This window comes from Carcharodon carcharias, chromosome 17 (genome assembly GCF_017639515.1).
Source record: "Carcharodon carcharias isolate sCarCar2 chromosome 17, sCarCar2.pri, whole genome shotgun sequence".
NCBI classification, from domain to species: Eukaryota; Metazoa; Chordata; class Chondrichthyes; order Lamniformes; family Lamnidae; genus Carcharodon; species Carcharodon carcharias.
In genome coordinates, this window is record NC_054483.1 from 30,937,322 (window position 1) to 30,950,302 (window position 12,981).

Here is a 12,981-nt window from a genome sequence, read left to right on the forward strand (position 1 = left end):
CAGCATGGGGGGTAGATATAGAGTATAGCTCCATCTAAACTGTGTGCATGCACAGGAGTTGATACTGATTCACACCATACAACACGAGACAGGAGTGAATGTCCCCACCCGTCTGCTGCAGTAAACCAAGCAAACTAAACTTAAGTGGAAATAAATACCAGGGCAAAATGTTCCTTTTATCAGCACGATGACCTCTGGCAGCAGAGGAGTCAGGAACATATGATGCCTTCAACAAAGCTTGCTGCTGTTTAACTGGAACACACAGCTATGAACTGCAAGCCAATTCACATCATTCCATGATATGGGACTGACAGTAGGCGTTGAGAAACACTTATAAACAGGCCCAATGCTGGCTATTTAAATGTATTTTTTCTTATGTCTAGGAACACAGACCAGTGTGAAATATTACAGCTGCAGCAAGTGCAGACAAGCTCAATACCCTGTCTCAGAATCTCTGATCTGTCCACTCACCGGTGACAATTCATCGAATAGGACCTCATTTTCTGGGAATCACTTTGGGACATCTTGAGGTGATTAAAGGTGCAGTATGATTTCAAGTCCTATTTTTGAATCCTTGCAGCTGCAACCCTCTGGAACTGCCTGCATTCTTGGCTTGATAACTCTGGTTGGGTGATCTCCTTCCCCCTTCAGTCTTCGCTTTTCCTGACTTACTGGACTGAGAAGATGACAGCAGGAATTAGCCCCAAGCCTAAGATTGGTTACCAGTTTGTAAGCTCAGGGATGAGGCAGATGCGATCTCATTCAATGGCAGCCAACCTCTCTAAAACAGATGAGCCTGTAACAAAGGCAGTGATATTGACCCTCTGATAGTGTGGCACACCCTCAGCGCTGACCCTTTGACAGTGCCAGACTCCATCAGTACTGTACTGTGAGCGCTCAAGTCTTAATTTCCTCTTTAACATTCTCGTTCACAAGTCAGGGGTGGTGAGTCATCAACCGAGGCACGGAACGGAAGCGGAAGCGGAAGGAGCAACAAGGTCATTCAGGAGAGCTGTAATGTTGGACATGCTGTCTTTCTAATGGAACATGAAACCGCATATGTGTCTGCCTGTTCGGTGGATGTATTAAGATCCCATGGCGTGACTGAATTAAGAGAAACAGAGTTCTCACCGGTGTCCTTGCTAATATTTATCCCTCGATCAACATCACTAAAGGTGATGATCTGGTCATCACATCACTGCTTGTGGGGTCTTGCTGTGTGCAAACTGGATTTTGTTATGATAGTGACTACAATTCCAAAATATTTAATTGGCTATAAAGCTCTTTGGGATACCCTGAGATTGTGAAAGGCACTATGGAAATTATTTTGTGTGAATTTCGCATCTCCTATTCCAAAACATCCTTTAATTCAAATTGTAGGTCATGCTTTTTGTCACTATTTCGCATTCTAATTTATGTCAATTGTCATTGTGTAGTTACAACTTCTGACCACTAGGTGTTTCTTTGTAAATTTAGCCATAATTCTACACATAAAGAAGAGTAGGTTTGTGGACTGACTGACCTTGGGTAGAGGCCTCAGTCTGTGGTGATTGGCCAAGTCCAACTGTAGTGTGCTCAGTTATGGCTTTCTGTATTTTCTCAGAATGCGTCTTTGGTGTGACCCTGACAACTTGTGGCTGATCTTCCTGCTGGGACTCCAGCTATCGGTCGCCAGATCAGAGGGGAATGTGACCGTATTGCCCACAGCTTTTCTCCATGACCTCCTGGATCGTTACGCGGACAATGGAGTCCTGGAGCTCCATCAGCTAAAGGCACTCCTTAACCGGCTGGATGTCGGTGTGGGTAATGCTAAGATACCAACAGACCTGGGCACTGCTAACCTTTCCAAGGTGAGAGTTCGGCTGCTTACTTTCCACTCTCCATAATCCTGAGCTGATCCAGACTTCTCCTGCCATTGCACCCGAACTTGCACTCAACCCCATTGACCTATCATCTCTTTTTTGCTGACCTGCGCTGGCTCCTGGTTAACCAATGCCCCAATTGAAAATTCTCAAATCTCTCCATGGCCTCGCCCCTTCCTATTTCTGTAACCTTCTCCAGCCCCACAACCTTTTGAGTTCTCTGCCCTCCTGATTCTGGCCCTTTGAGTATCCCCAGTTTTCACCTTTCCCCCATTGGTGACCATGCCTTAAGTTGCTGGGGCCCTGAGCTCTGGGATTCTTTCCCTAACCCTCTCTTTCAATATTTCTTTCTTTGAAACACTCCTTAAAACCTACCCTTTTGCCCAAGCTTTTGACCATCAACCTGACTTGTTGGTGTCAAATGTTGCCTGATAAATAGCTAGTGTTAAGTGCCTTGACTAACTTTAAATGACATTCAAGTCGTCATATAAATTAAAATTGTTGTTGAAGCTAAATTCTGATTGATTATTACTTCCTGCGCTTGTGGGGAACATTTTGCTCCCATCATTTTCCTGTCTCCCTGACTCGCCTTGACATGAAGTAAATATGAATTACCCTGCAAATTCTGGTCGATTATACCACATTCTACATTAAACGACAGATACGACCAAGATCCCATAGATTTCTCAGCAACCCACCCAGATGTCAGTGCAAACGATGAGTCACAAAATCTCGGTAAAACACTGTCCTCCACAGGAGGGGTTTCAACTCTTCACTTTCGAAGATCTCTGAAAAACTCAAATCTATGCCTCAATCACTTCACAGGTTGATTTCCGCTTCCTCCTCCCCCACTGCCTCCACCTGTCTTCTGATCCACATCTCCGCACTTGGTTCCTCTCTCATCACATGTTTCCCCAAATTCCAGTGGTTCCCTGAGTTTGGGTGAAACATCTTCACAATCCTTGCTCTTCTTTTTGAGCATCTCCCAGGCCTCAAGATAGCCTCTCCCAATCCCTTAAACATAGGTTGGCACTCAGATGTTGCTGTTCCTCAGTTACCTCAATTTCAGCAGCAAAAGCTGATCACACGTCGCTGTGTTCCAGCTCTTTCAAATTCTGGCCCAGAGCCATCGGCTATTCAGTCTTCAGAAACCTCTGAGAAACCTTGGACTATCCCCAGGTCTCGTCTTCCCTAACAGCAACAGAATCACAGAAATGTTACAACACAGAAGGAGGCCATTCGGCCCATCGTGTCTGCACCAGCTCTCCGATGAGCAATTTACCTGGTGCCATTTGTTACAATCCTATTAAGGATCAGTAATGTTTTTGAATAGATAAAATTTGAAATTCCAGTTACTTGCTAGGACAATAAAGGCACAAGATTCCACTGTTTTAAACAAAGAAGATAAACTTTACTATACAAAGTCTGGAAAGTGCAACAATTTACAATATCCACCTTATACTCTAACATTCAGAATTGACATGTAGTAAATTTGAATTACCATGCAAATTCTGGTCGATTATACTACACTGTACATTAAATGACAGATACGGCCAAGATCCCACAGATTTCTCAGCAACCCACCCAGACGTCAGTGCAAACCACGAGTCACAAAATCTTGGTAAAACGTAGTCTCCCACAGGAGGGATTTCAACTCTTCACTTTCGAAGATTTAACCTCTGAATTCCTCCAAATGCCTCAGATTTGGACTGCCACAATAACTGCTCACCACCGGATGGCTCAGTCTCTTATCCGGAGACTGTGTTCCGTGGGATTCACAACGATTCACTACTGCATCTAATTGCCGGCAGACTTCCAAAATCTTTTGTAGACCATTAGCTTCACTAAGCTGGCACTGTCCCGGGTTTCTCTGATTTCCAGTCTCCCTAACTGCCCAAAGGGCTCGCAGTGCTTCTCTGAGCCCTAACTGCCTGGCACGGAACCAATGACCTTCTGGTACCTTCTCAGCTCCAGGACAAAGCAGCCCGCTTGTTTGGCACGCCATCCTCAAACATTCACTCCCTCCACCACCAACGTAGTGTGCCAGCAGTGTGTACCATCTACAAAATGCACTGAAGGAATTCACCAAGGCTCCTTAGACAGCACCTTCCAAACCCACAACCACTACCATCTAAAGAGACAAGGGCGGCAGACACATGAGAACACCACCACCTGGAAGTTCCCCTCCAAGTCACTCAACATCCTGACTTGGAAATATATCACCGTTCCTTCACTGTCGCAGGGTCAAAATCCTGGAACTCCCTCCCTAACAGCACTGTGCGAGTACCTACACCACAAGGACTGCAGCGGCTCAAGAAGGCAGCTCACCACCACCTTCTCAAGGGCAACTAGGGATGGGAAATAATCACGCACCCCACTAGAGCTATACCTTGAGTGCCCTACCATCCATTCTTAATTAGCACATTCGTTTAGATAATATCACCAACTTTAACTTTAACACCTATGTGTTCTATTGTACTATTGTCGTTGACATCTTTTGATGATCTGCTTCTATCACTGCTTGTTTGTCCTTACAACCACACCCCCCCCCCCACCTCTCTCTCTCTCTCTCTCTCTATCTCTCCGCCCCCCACACACACACCTTAAACCAGCTTATCTTTCAACTCTTGGACTCGAACTCAAGTTCTGTCGAAGGGTCATGAGGACTCGAAACGTCAACTCTTTTCTTCTCTGCCGATGCTGCCAGACCTGCTGAGTTTTTCCAGGTAATTCTGTTTTTGTATGGGAAATAAATGCTGGCCCAGCCAGTGAAGCCCACATCCCATGAATGAATTTTTAAAAACCTTGCTAAGCTCCATCCATCTCCATGACGATGTTGCTTTTCAGGCTTCATTGAATGCTTTTAAACTAATTTAGCTCGAACTCCCAAAACAAACCACTGAACTGCACTTCTTTGCAAGCAATGTCAACAGCAAGTTTTTTGTTATTCATTTAAGGAATGTGGGCTTCACTGAGCGGGTGAGGGTGAGAACATTGGGATCTGACTTCTGGTTGAGGAATGTTGCTGAGAGATCGGGAGGTAATTCAGAGTATCAAGGAATGACTCAGCAATGCTTTCCCTCCTCTTTCAGTGCTTCTCCTCCTCGCAGCTCTTTGCAGTTCACGATCTGAACAACAGCAGCAGAATAGACAGCGCTGCCTTCAAACACATCTGTCCCACCATCCTTCAACAACTGGAGAGTGGAGCTTGTGCAGCAGAAAACCAGGAGAATGAGGAGGATGAGGACACCCTGCTCTTAAAACCCACACCCTCAGAGGGTAAGTCACCTTCAACCTTCGAGCACATGATGTCTACATGAACCAGGAAAAAAATTACACTGCCTGTAAAGACAAATTCATCCTGCCTCCTCCCCTCTTCTCTCTCTCTCCCATCCCTCCCCCTCACAACCTGTCCTTGGCCTCGCCCTTGCCCCCCTCCCCCTCGCGCCCCCCTTCCCTGACCCCCTTCCCCATTCGCCCCTCCCTCCCTCTTCCCCGCCACCCACACCCTCGCCCCTTCCCTGGCCTCCCTTCCCCTCGCCCACCACCCTCGCTCACCCCCTCGCCAGCCCCAGTCGCCCGCCCCACTCGCCCCCTTGCCCGCCCCCCTCATCCCATCAAGCACCCACTCGCCCACCCCCTCACCCCTCGCACAACCCCCTCGCTGGCCCCACTCACCCCCTTGCCCGCCACGCTCATCCCCTTGCCCGCCACCCTCATCCCCTCACCCACCCCCCTCATCCCATCACGCACCCCCTCGCCCGCCCCCTTCATCCCATCACACACCCCCTCACCGGCCCCACTCACCCCTTGCGCGACCCCCTCGCTGGCCCCACTCACCCCCTTGCCCGCCACGCTCATCCCCTTGCTCGCCACCCTCATCCCCTCGCGTGCCACCCTCATCCCCTCGCCCGCCCCCTCACCCCTCGCGTGCCCCCCTCGCCGGCCCCACTCGCCCACCCCTCATCCCATCGCCCACACCCCCTCATCCCCTCGCGTGCCCCCCCTCGCTCCGCCACCCTTGCCCCCTCGCCCCGCCACCCTTGCCCCCTCGCCCACCCCCCTCGTCCCATCGCACGCCCCCCTCATCCCCACGCCCGCCCCCTCTGCCCCCTCCTTTTTCCCTCCCTTTTCCAATCTCCTCCTTTCTCTGCCCCTTCCCTTCTCTGCACTCCCCCTTCCATCCCTCCTTTGCCCCCCCTTCTCTCCACTGCCCTCCCTCCTCTCCCCCTCCCCTTCCTACCCCTCCCGCTCCCTCCTCTGCCCCTTGCCCGTCCCGTCTGTCCCTCATCTGCCCTCTCTTCCCCCTCTCCCCACCCTCTTCCCCCTCTCCCCGCCCTCAATCTCTCGATCCTCCTTGGTCCAGTGCTCTCAGTACAATATTGAGGGAGTGCTGCACAGTCAGAAGGTCAGAACTGAAGGAGCATTGCATTGTCAGAGGGTTAGCACTGAGGGAGCACTGCACTGTTGGCGGATCAGCACTGAGGGGGTGCTGCACTGTCAGAGGGACAGAACTGAGGGAGCACTGCACTTTCAGAGGGTCAGCACTGAGGGAGCGCTACACAGCCAGAGGGTCAGTACTGAGGGAGCACTGCACTGTTGGCAGGTCAGAACTGAGGGAGCACTGCACTTTCGGAGGGTTAGCACTGAGGGAGTGCTACACAGTCAGAGGGTCTGTACTGAGGGAGGGTTGCATTGTCGGAGGGACAGAACTGAGGGAGTGCTGCACTTTCAGAGGGTCAGCACTGAGGGTGCGCTACACAGTCAGAGGGTCTGTACTGAGGGAGGGCTGCATTGTTGGAGGGAAAGAACTGAGGGAATGTTGGAATTCCTGTCTTGCACATGACGTGTGAGACTGACTGTCTGTTTACCTCAATGCAAAAGGTCTCACAGCCAGTATTAGAAAATCAGGGCAAATTCAATTTTCAAAAGAAAGATTATCTGGTCATTGTCACATTGCTGTTTGTAGGATTTGCTTTTTATGAGACATTTCAAGAGTAGCTATATTTTAGAAAAGTGGGTGCTTGATTGTAATGCGCTTTGAGATATCCCTGAGACAATGAAATTCCAAAAGTAACAGCAGTCTTATTGAAATAGCAGTAAAGTTGAGTTTGAAGTATGTTCTGAAATAATGGCTCCACTGATTTGCTTTCCTTGCACAGTGTGGGGCTTTGGTTTTGTCAGTGTGTCTCTGATAAACCTCAGCTCACTGATTGGAGTCATTGTCACCCTGTGCCAGCGAAAGCCTTTCTTCCACAGGATCCTGACATTCTTTGTCGCACTGGCGATCGGCACGTTGTTCTCCACTGCCATTTTCCAGCTCATCCCAGAGGTGCAGTACAACATCAAAAATACTATACCCTCTGTCCCCCAACTTCCAGCCCTGTGCCGGATAACTGCTGGTATTTATTGGGAGAAAATGATCCTGTCACTGTTGGACTTTGTCTTATTGTCACTGATCGCTTCAACACTCTGAGTGGGACAATTCTCCATGAACCATGTGCATGTGTTTGATATTCTTGCTCACAATGTCTTATGCAGAGCAATGGTCAAATCTCTATAACCCTTACCCAATGAACCAAGTAATTCCTGTATTATAATCATGCTCCTGACCTTAGTGGATGGGTTTGGAGTTCAGCAAGGTTGTTGCATTGATTGGAAATCAAGATGTAATTTGTGACACTTGCTCCTTGTGGTCAAATTCCATATTGGCTCATGTTAAAAATAATCTCAGCCTGTAGCCAATCATACATTGGTCAGGCTTCACTGAATCTTGATTTGGGCCGGGTGTATGAGGTTGAATTTCATTCACACACAGCTCATCTCATTATACAATTGCATTCGATTGGTTCTGTTTGTAGTATTAGGGTGTTGCGACTGTAAAGGTTAATGTGGGACTGGGGAAACAGCACTACCCACATTATGATGTAGAAAGTCACATGGGAGTAGTGGAGTGTGGTGGTGAGTTTGGTAGAAGTCAGTATGAAAGTAGTACCTCGTACTGTATCCTATATATATTAGTAATAAAAACAAAAAATTGCAGATGCTGGAAATCCAAAACAAAAACAGAATTACCTGGAAAAACTCAGCAGGTCTGGCAGCATCGGCGGAGAAGAAAAGAGTTGACGTTTCGAGTCCTCATGACCCTTCAGCAGCACTTATGTGCTATGAATAAACAGTTACTGTCCAACCATTTAAGCCTCTAGACCTCTTCATGAGACAGTATACAACATAGTGGCATCAAGTGAAGGACCCCAAAATCCCCAAGAATGAAGAAGTAAAGAAACTGCAGTCTGACCTGAGAGAAGTGCGCCCAACTTGAAGCCTTAGAATAAACAGCTGGGGTTTGCCTAAGCTCATCCATTACAGCCATGGAGGCTAACGGGCAGAAGAAAGATTGACTGTGCAGCTTAGAAGGACTCATTCAAATTTTGTGCAGGCCTGTTGTGAGATTCACTCAAAAGCAGAGTCAGAGGACCCAGCTGGATCACAAAAGATCGAGCTAACTCCAAAAATAGGTGAAAGCAAGCTTTTAAATTCAACGTAATGTTCAGGCAGTACTGGCTAACCGATTGTTTTCATGAGCGCGGTTTGAAGAATGCTGCAGCTTGGATTCAGAGTCGGCACCAGAACACACGCCCATGTTGCTCAAGTTAAAAAAATGATCTCAGCCTGTAGCCAATCAGAGACTGCTCAGGCATCACTGAATCTTGATTTGGACTGGGTGTATGAGCTTCAATTTCATTTACACACACACACACACGCGTTCCCGCGTGAACGGGGGGAAAAAAATGAAGAGAAGTCAGAACAAAAAATCGGCTTCAATTCGATTTTCCAAGTTTAGGAAAGCGACTGGCTGGTCAAAACGATTCATTTAAAAGATTTTTTGCAGCATTGTTGAAGTTTAAAGGGGCTCCATTAACTGCAATTAGTGCCCACCAAATTCTGAAGAGCGCAACGGGAAAGAAGATCAAATTTTAAAGCTCCACATCCCTGTGCTGACAATTGCCGGATAAGGAATAAATGAATCTTCCGATAACTTTGAAGAGGTCATCAGGTCCTTTGAACCTACTTTAACCTAAGAAGAAATAAAAATTTGGAGCGAGCAAAATTTAACAAGAGACCAAGAGCCCAGGGAACCCAGTGACTCTTTCATAAATGACACACAGATCGACTGAAGGCTGTGACCCTGGTTACCTTAAATTGGAGCTCATAAGAAACTGAATAGTAGTGGGAGTGGCCGATGATACTCTTTCGGATGCACTCCGATCTAAAGACAACCTGACTTTACAAAAAGCCACCCAAACCGTCAAACAATCGGAAGTCTGCCAGCAAAACCGACCTGTTTTGCGTGGCGCTGTTAAACTGTTGAACAAAGCAACTGGCCAGCTTATAAAGCAACAAAAGAGCAAGGTAAGCAATAGCAATGCCAAAGCAAAACACAAGACAGTAGTAGACCATGTCCGTGCTGTGGCGCAAAAGACCTAACAGAGGCGTGCAGTGTCCAGCAATCACTATGTAGTGCGTTCACTGCAACCACCTGAGGCACTTGGGAAAAATGTGTAAGTCCAAAACCACGAGACATGCGGAGGATCCCAAATGAGCGCATGAAATAGAGGAGCCACACCAAGGTGAAATCCAACAGTGACTCTTGGAAGAAATTAAGGATCCTTGATTCATATTTTGGAATGCTGACATATCTACAAATGGTCACCTCACAAATTTGAAATTAGAAACTGGAGCCAGTGTGACAGTCCTATCGGATCAGGAACCATGGCTGGTGAATCAATATCTGAAGCCATCTACAGCACAATTATATGGACCAGGAGGTATCACGTTCCAGGTCAAAGGTACATTGCAAGAAACCCTCCAATATAAGAACAAACAAATACAGGAGATGATATCTGTGCTCCACAGACAAGAATTTGCTGCTCTCCTGAGCAGGCAACTCTGTGACGTCCTCAACCTCATCCAAAATATCAACGAGATTAGCCAGCAAGGATCTAGTTCCAATTTTAAAAAGGATTTTCCAAAACTTTTCACTGGACTGGAGTGACTGAAGACTGCATACAACATAACACTGAGAAATAATGCCAAACCTGTGTGCTTCTTTACACAAAATGGAAGATACTGCACCTGCTTACAAAGCTAGTACAACAGCACCTTGATGAGATGACCAAGATGGGGGCCATCTTCTTCATCACTCAGACAACAGTATGGTGTCCTGGGATAGCTCCACTTCCAAAACCAAACGGGTCCATTAGCGTCTGTGTTGACCTGGCACAACTCAACCTGGCAGCAGCGAGAGAAATTCACCCAATGTCCTTGGTGGATGACAACTTGACCAAACTCTTCAAAAGCACAATGTTCTTAAAACTTGATGCCAACAGTGGTTTCTGGCGGGTTCAAATAGTTGCTGACAACTTTTATCAGCCCGTTTTTCAGATTCTGCTTCAATTGTTTGCTCTTTGGCATTACTTCGGCCTGTGAGAATTTTCAGTGCACGATGTCAGCCATTTTACATGACTGAAAGGAGTGATCTGCCATATGGATGATGCCTTTGTCCACAGTATGACTGCCGAGAAACATGACAGTAGACTCAAAGCTGTCTTGAAACGCTTTCAGGAAGCAGGATTGGCGCTAAATGATAAATGCGAGTTCTCTAAGGCTGCCATTTGGTTCTTAGGTCATATTGGTCCATTACTTCTGAGCTTCCAGGCATTGTAACTAGGGGGTACCCAAGATGGACTGGGGAAATCCCCCCGCAAGCCCCCAGGTAAGGATTGCTGCACAATTGCCCGGGAAGTTCAAGCTTCCAATGGGCAATTGCCCTGCAATGGGAACTATATGAAAGCAAGATATAAATTGCAAACTTAGATGGTTCTGACTGTCTTATAGTAATATTTACCCAGAAAAATTTAAAAGAATTAAAACCACTTTTGACTCCTGGGTAAATTTAGTACTGACAGCCGCCATGAGCTCCCCCTGATCCCCAAAGCCCCCCCACAGGTCCGTCTTGGCCACCCCCTGCCCCACTAACCACCTCTGATTGATGACCCGAACCCCCCCATCAACCATCAGACTCCACCCCCACAGACCATCCACCTCCCCCACCACTCACCTTCTGACCCACTGACCTCCCCCAAACACCCGACCACCTCAATGACCATCCAACCCCCACCCTCCAAATCCTACCCACTTAGCTTACAAACCTAACTTTTCCCTGGTTTCAGCAAATGGCTGGACCTTTAGCTGCTGTCAAGCAGATAAGTTTAGTGCTGTAAAAAAGGGGACATGGCTTCCTTACCTCCAACGCTCCAGCATGCAGATTCCGCTTGCATCTTATGCCCTTTGCATAGGGGACAGTGTGCATCTAGGTGAAGCATCAAACAACTACAATCACACTGTCCAGGGCCACAGTTGGACCATCCTGCAACACAGTGTCAACCTGCTTGACTAGCTTGATTCATATTCCCAGTCCATGACAACGCAACTGCCAGTGAACTCCAAAAGCTTCAACAGACACTCCAGGAGCTGATGTGAGATGAAGAGTGTGTCCGCATCGGTCAGTGCTGCGTACAAGGTTGGTCGCTGCAGCGTCCAGGTCGCAATGTTATGAAAGTTTACTTCGAACAGCAAAAACGTTTCACTGTTGTTGGTGACCTGCTGGTGTATGATGAGCGGTTGGTCATTCCCATCTCACTCCGGCTGGAGATTTTACAACAAATCTGCCAAGGTCACTTGGACATCGCAAAGCGTAGAGCAGGACCCCAGTCTGCAGTGTGGTGTCCAGGAATATCAATAGCAATTGAAAAAATGATTTTCAACTGCCAAGTGTGCATGCTGTACAAACTGGTCCCTTTAACCCACACAGTTCCCTACCAGACTTCCTCATCAAGTCCTTCCTCATCAAGTCCTTCCTCAACATTGTTGATCACTTCTCTCAGTGGATCAAAGTGGAGCATTTACATGACCACCGAGTCAGTTATTAGATCATTGAAAGAAACCTTTGCGTTCCATGGCATCTCGGACCAGGTGGCGCCTGACAACGGCCGATAATTTGCTAATGAATACTTAACTCATTTTACCAGGAATTCCAGATTTCAACACCACGCTAGCTCCGCAAGGCATCCACAATCTAACGGTCAGGCGGAAAGGGGCATCTGAACTATTAAAACCCTTTGAAGAAAAATCAGCTTTCCAACAGTGCTTTTGACATATCGATTCACCCACTTCAATGTAGATTAGTCCCATTAGAGCTGCTGATGGGCAGAAAATTTCACACTCAACATCCCATGCTGCCAAAGAAATTAATCCCAGGCTTGGCAGTCAGGGACTATCAGAAGGTTCCGGACCATGAACAGTCTTATAGTCAGTGACAAACTTCCACTTAGAATAGGAGGTAGTGGACTAGAAACCTGCCCAGGCAAAACAGAGGTGACAAGATTTGGATCAGGGACCCTGACAGAGAAGGTGTCATTGTGGGATGAAGATCAACGACAGTCTTTACTTGATTCATACCCCAGAAGGCACAATCAGAGTCTTCTCCTCATTCCTCTTGGCGAACCTCCTATCATAGGTTTGAGTGAACCTGATGCAGAAATCCAAATAATTGAAACACCAACTTCAACTCCAGACCAACAAAGTCAGCCCAAAGCAGTTAAGATTACCACTCCTCCAAACTTGGAAAGACTGAGGTCTGGAAGAATCATTAAGTCTCCAGGCCATCTGAATCTGTAAAGTTAGAGACTTGCAGGGGCGAAGATATAGCATGTAAATACTATTTCAAATATGTTTGGACAAAGACTTGGTGGGGGCGGGGGGTTGTGGTATTAGGGTGTTTGGAACTGTAAGGGTTAATTTGGGACTGCAGAAATAGTACCACCCACAATTGAGGGGTCAATAACCAGGGGGTATAGAATTAAGGTAAGAGGTAGAAGGCTAAGAGGGGAGTTGAGGAGAAACTTTTTCACCCAGAGGGTGGTGGGAGTTTGGAACTCACTGTCTAAAAGGATGGTTGAGTCAGAAACTCTCATAACATTTAAGAAGCATTTAGATATTCACTTGCGTTGACATAGCCTGCAGGGCTATGGGCCAAGCCCTGGAAAATGGGATTAAT

At 47.3% G+C, this 12,981-nt stretch overlaps 1 protein-coding gene across 8 annotated transcripts in view; it reads left to right on the top strand.

The window, feature by feature from the left end:
- The window catches only part of slc39a14 (solute carrier family 39 member 14), a 46,756-nt gene that overhangs the window by 16,308 nt on the left and 17,467 nt on the right, over positions 1–12,981 (top strand). For 6 of the 8 annotated variants that reach the window (XM_041209943.1, XM_041209942.1, XM_041209939.1 and 3 more), the window contains 4 exons: positions 384–540; positions 1,604–1,850; positions 4,955–5,141; positions 7,025–7,264. In XM_041209943.1, coding sequence (XP_041065877.1) covers positions 1,605–1,850; positions 4,955–5,141; positions 7,025–7,264 — 673 coding nt within the window. In that variant the 5' untranslated portion in view covers positions 384–540; position 1,604. The remainder of the gene's footprint in view (positions 1–383; positions 541–1,603; positions 1,851–4,954; positions 5,142–7,024; positions 7,265–12,981) is intronic. The other 2 variants (XM_041209946.1, XM_041209945.1) reach the window with 2 other exon arrangements.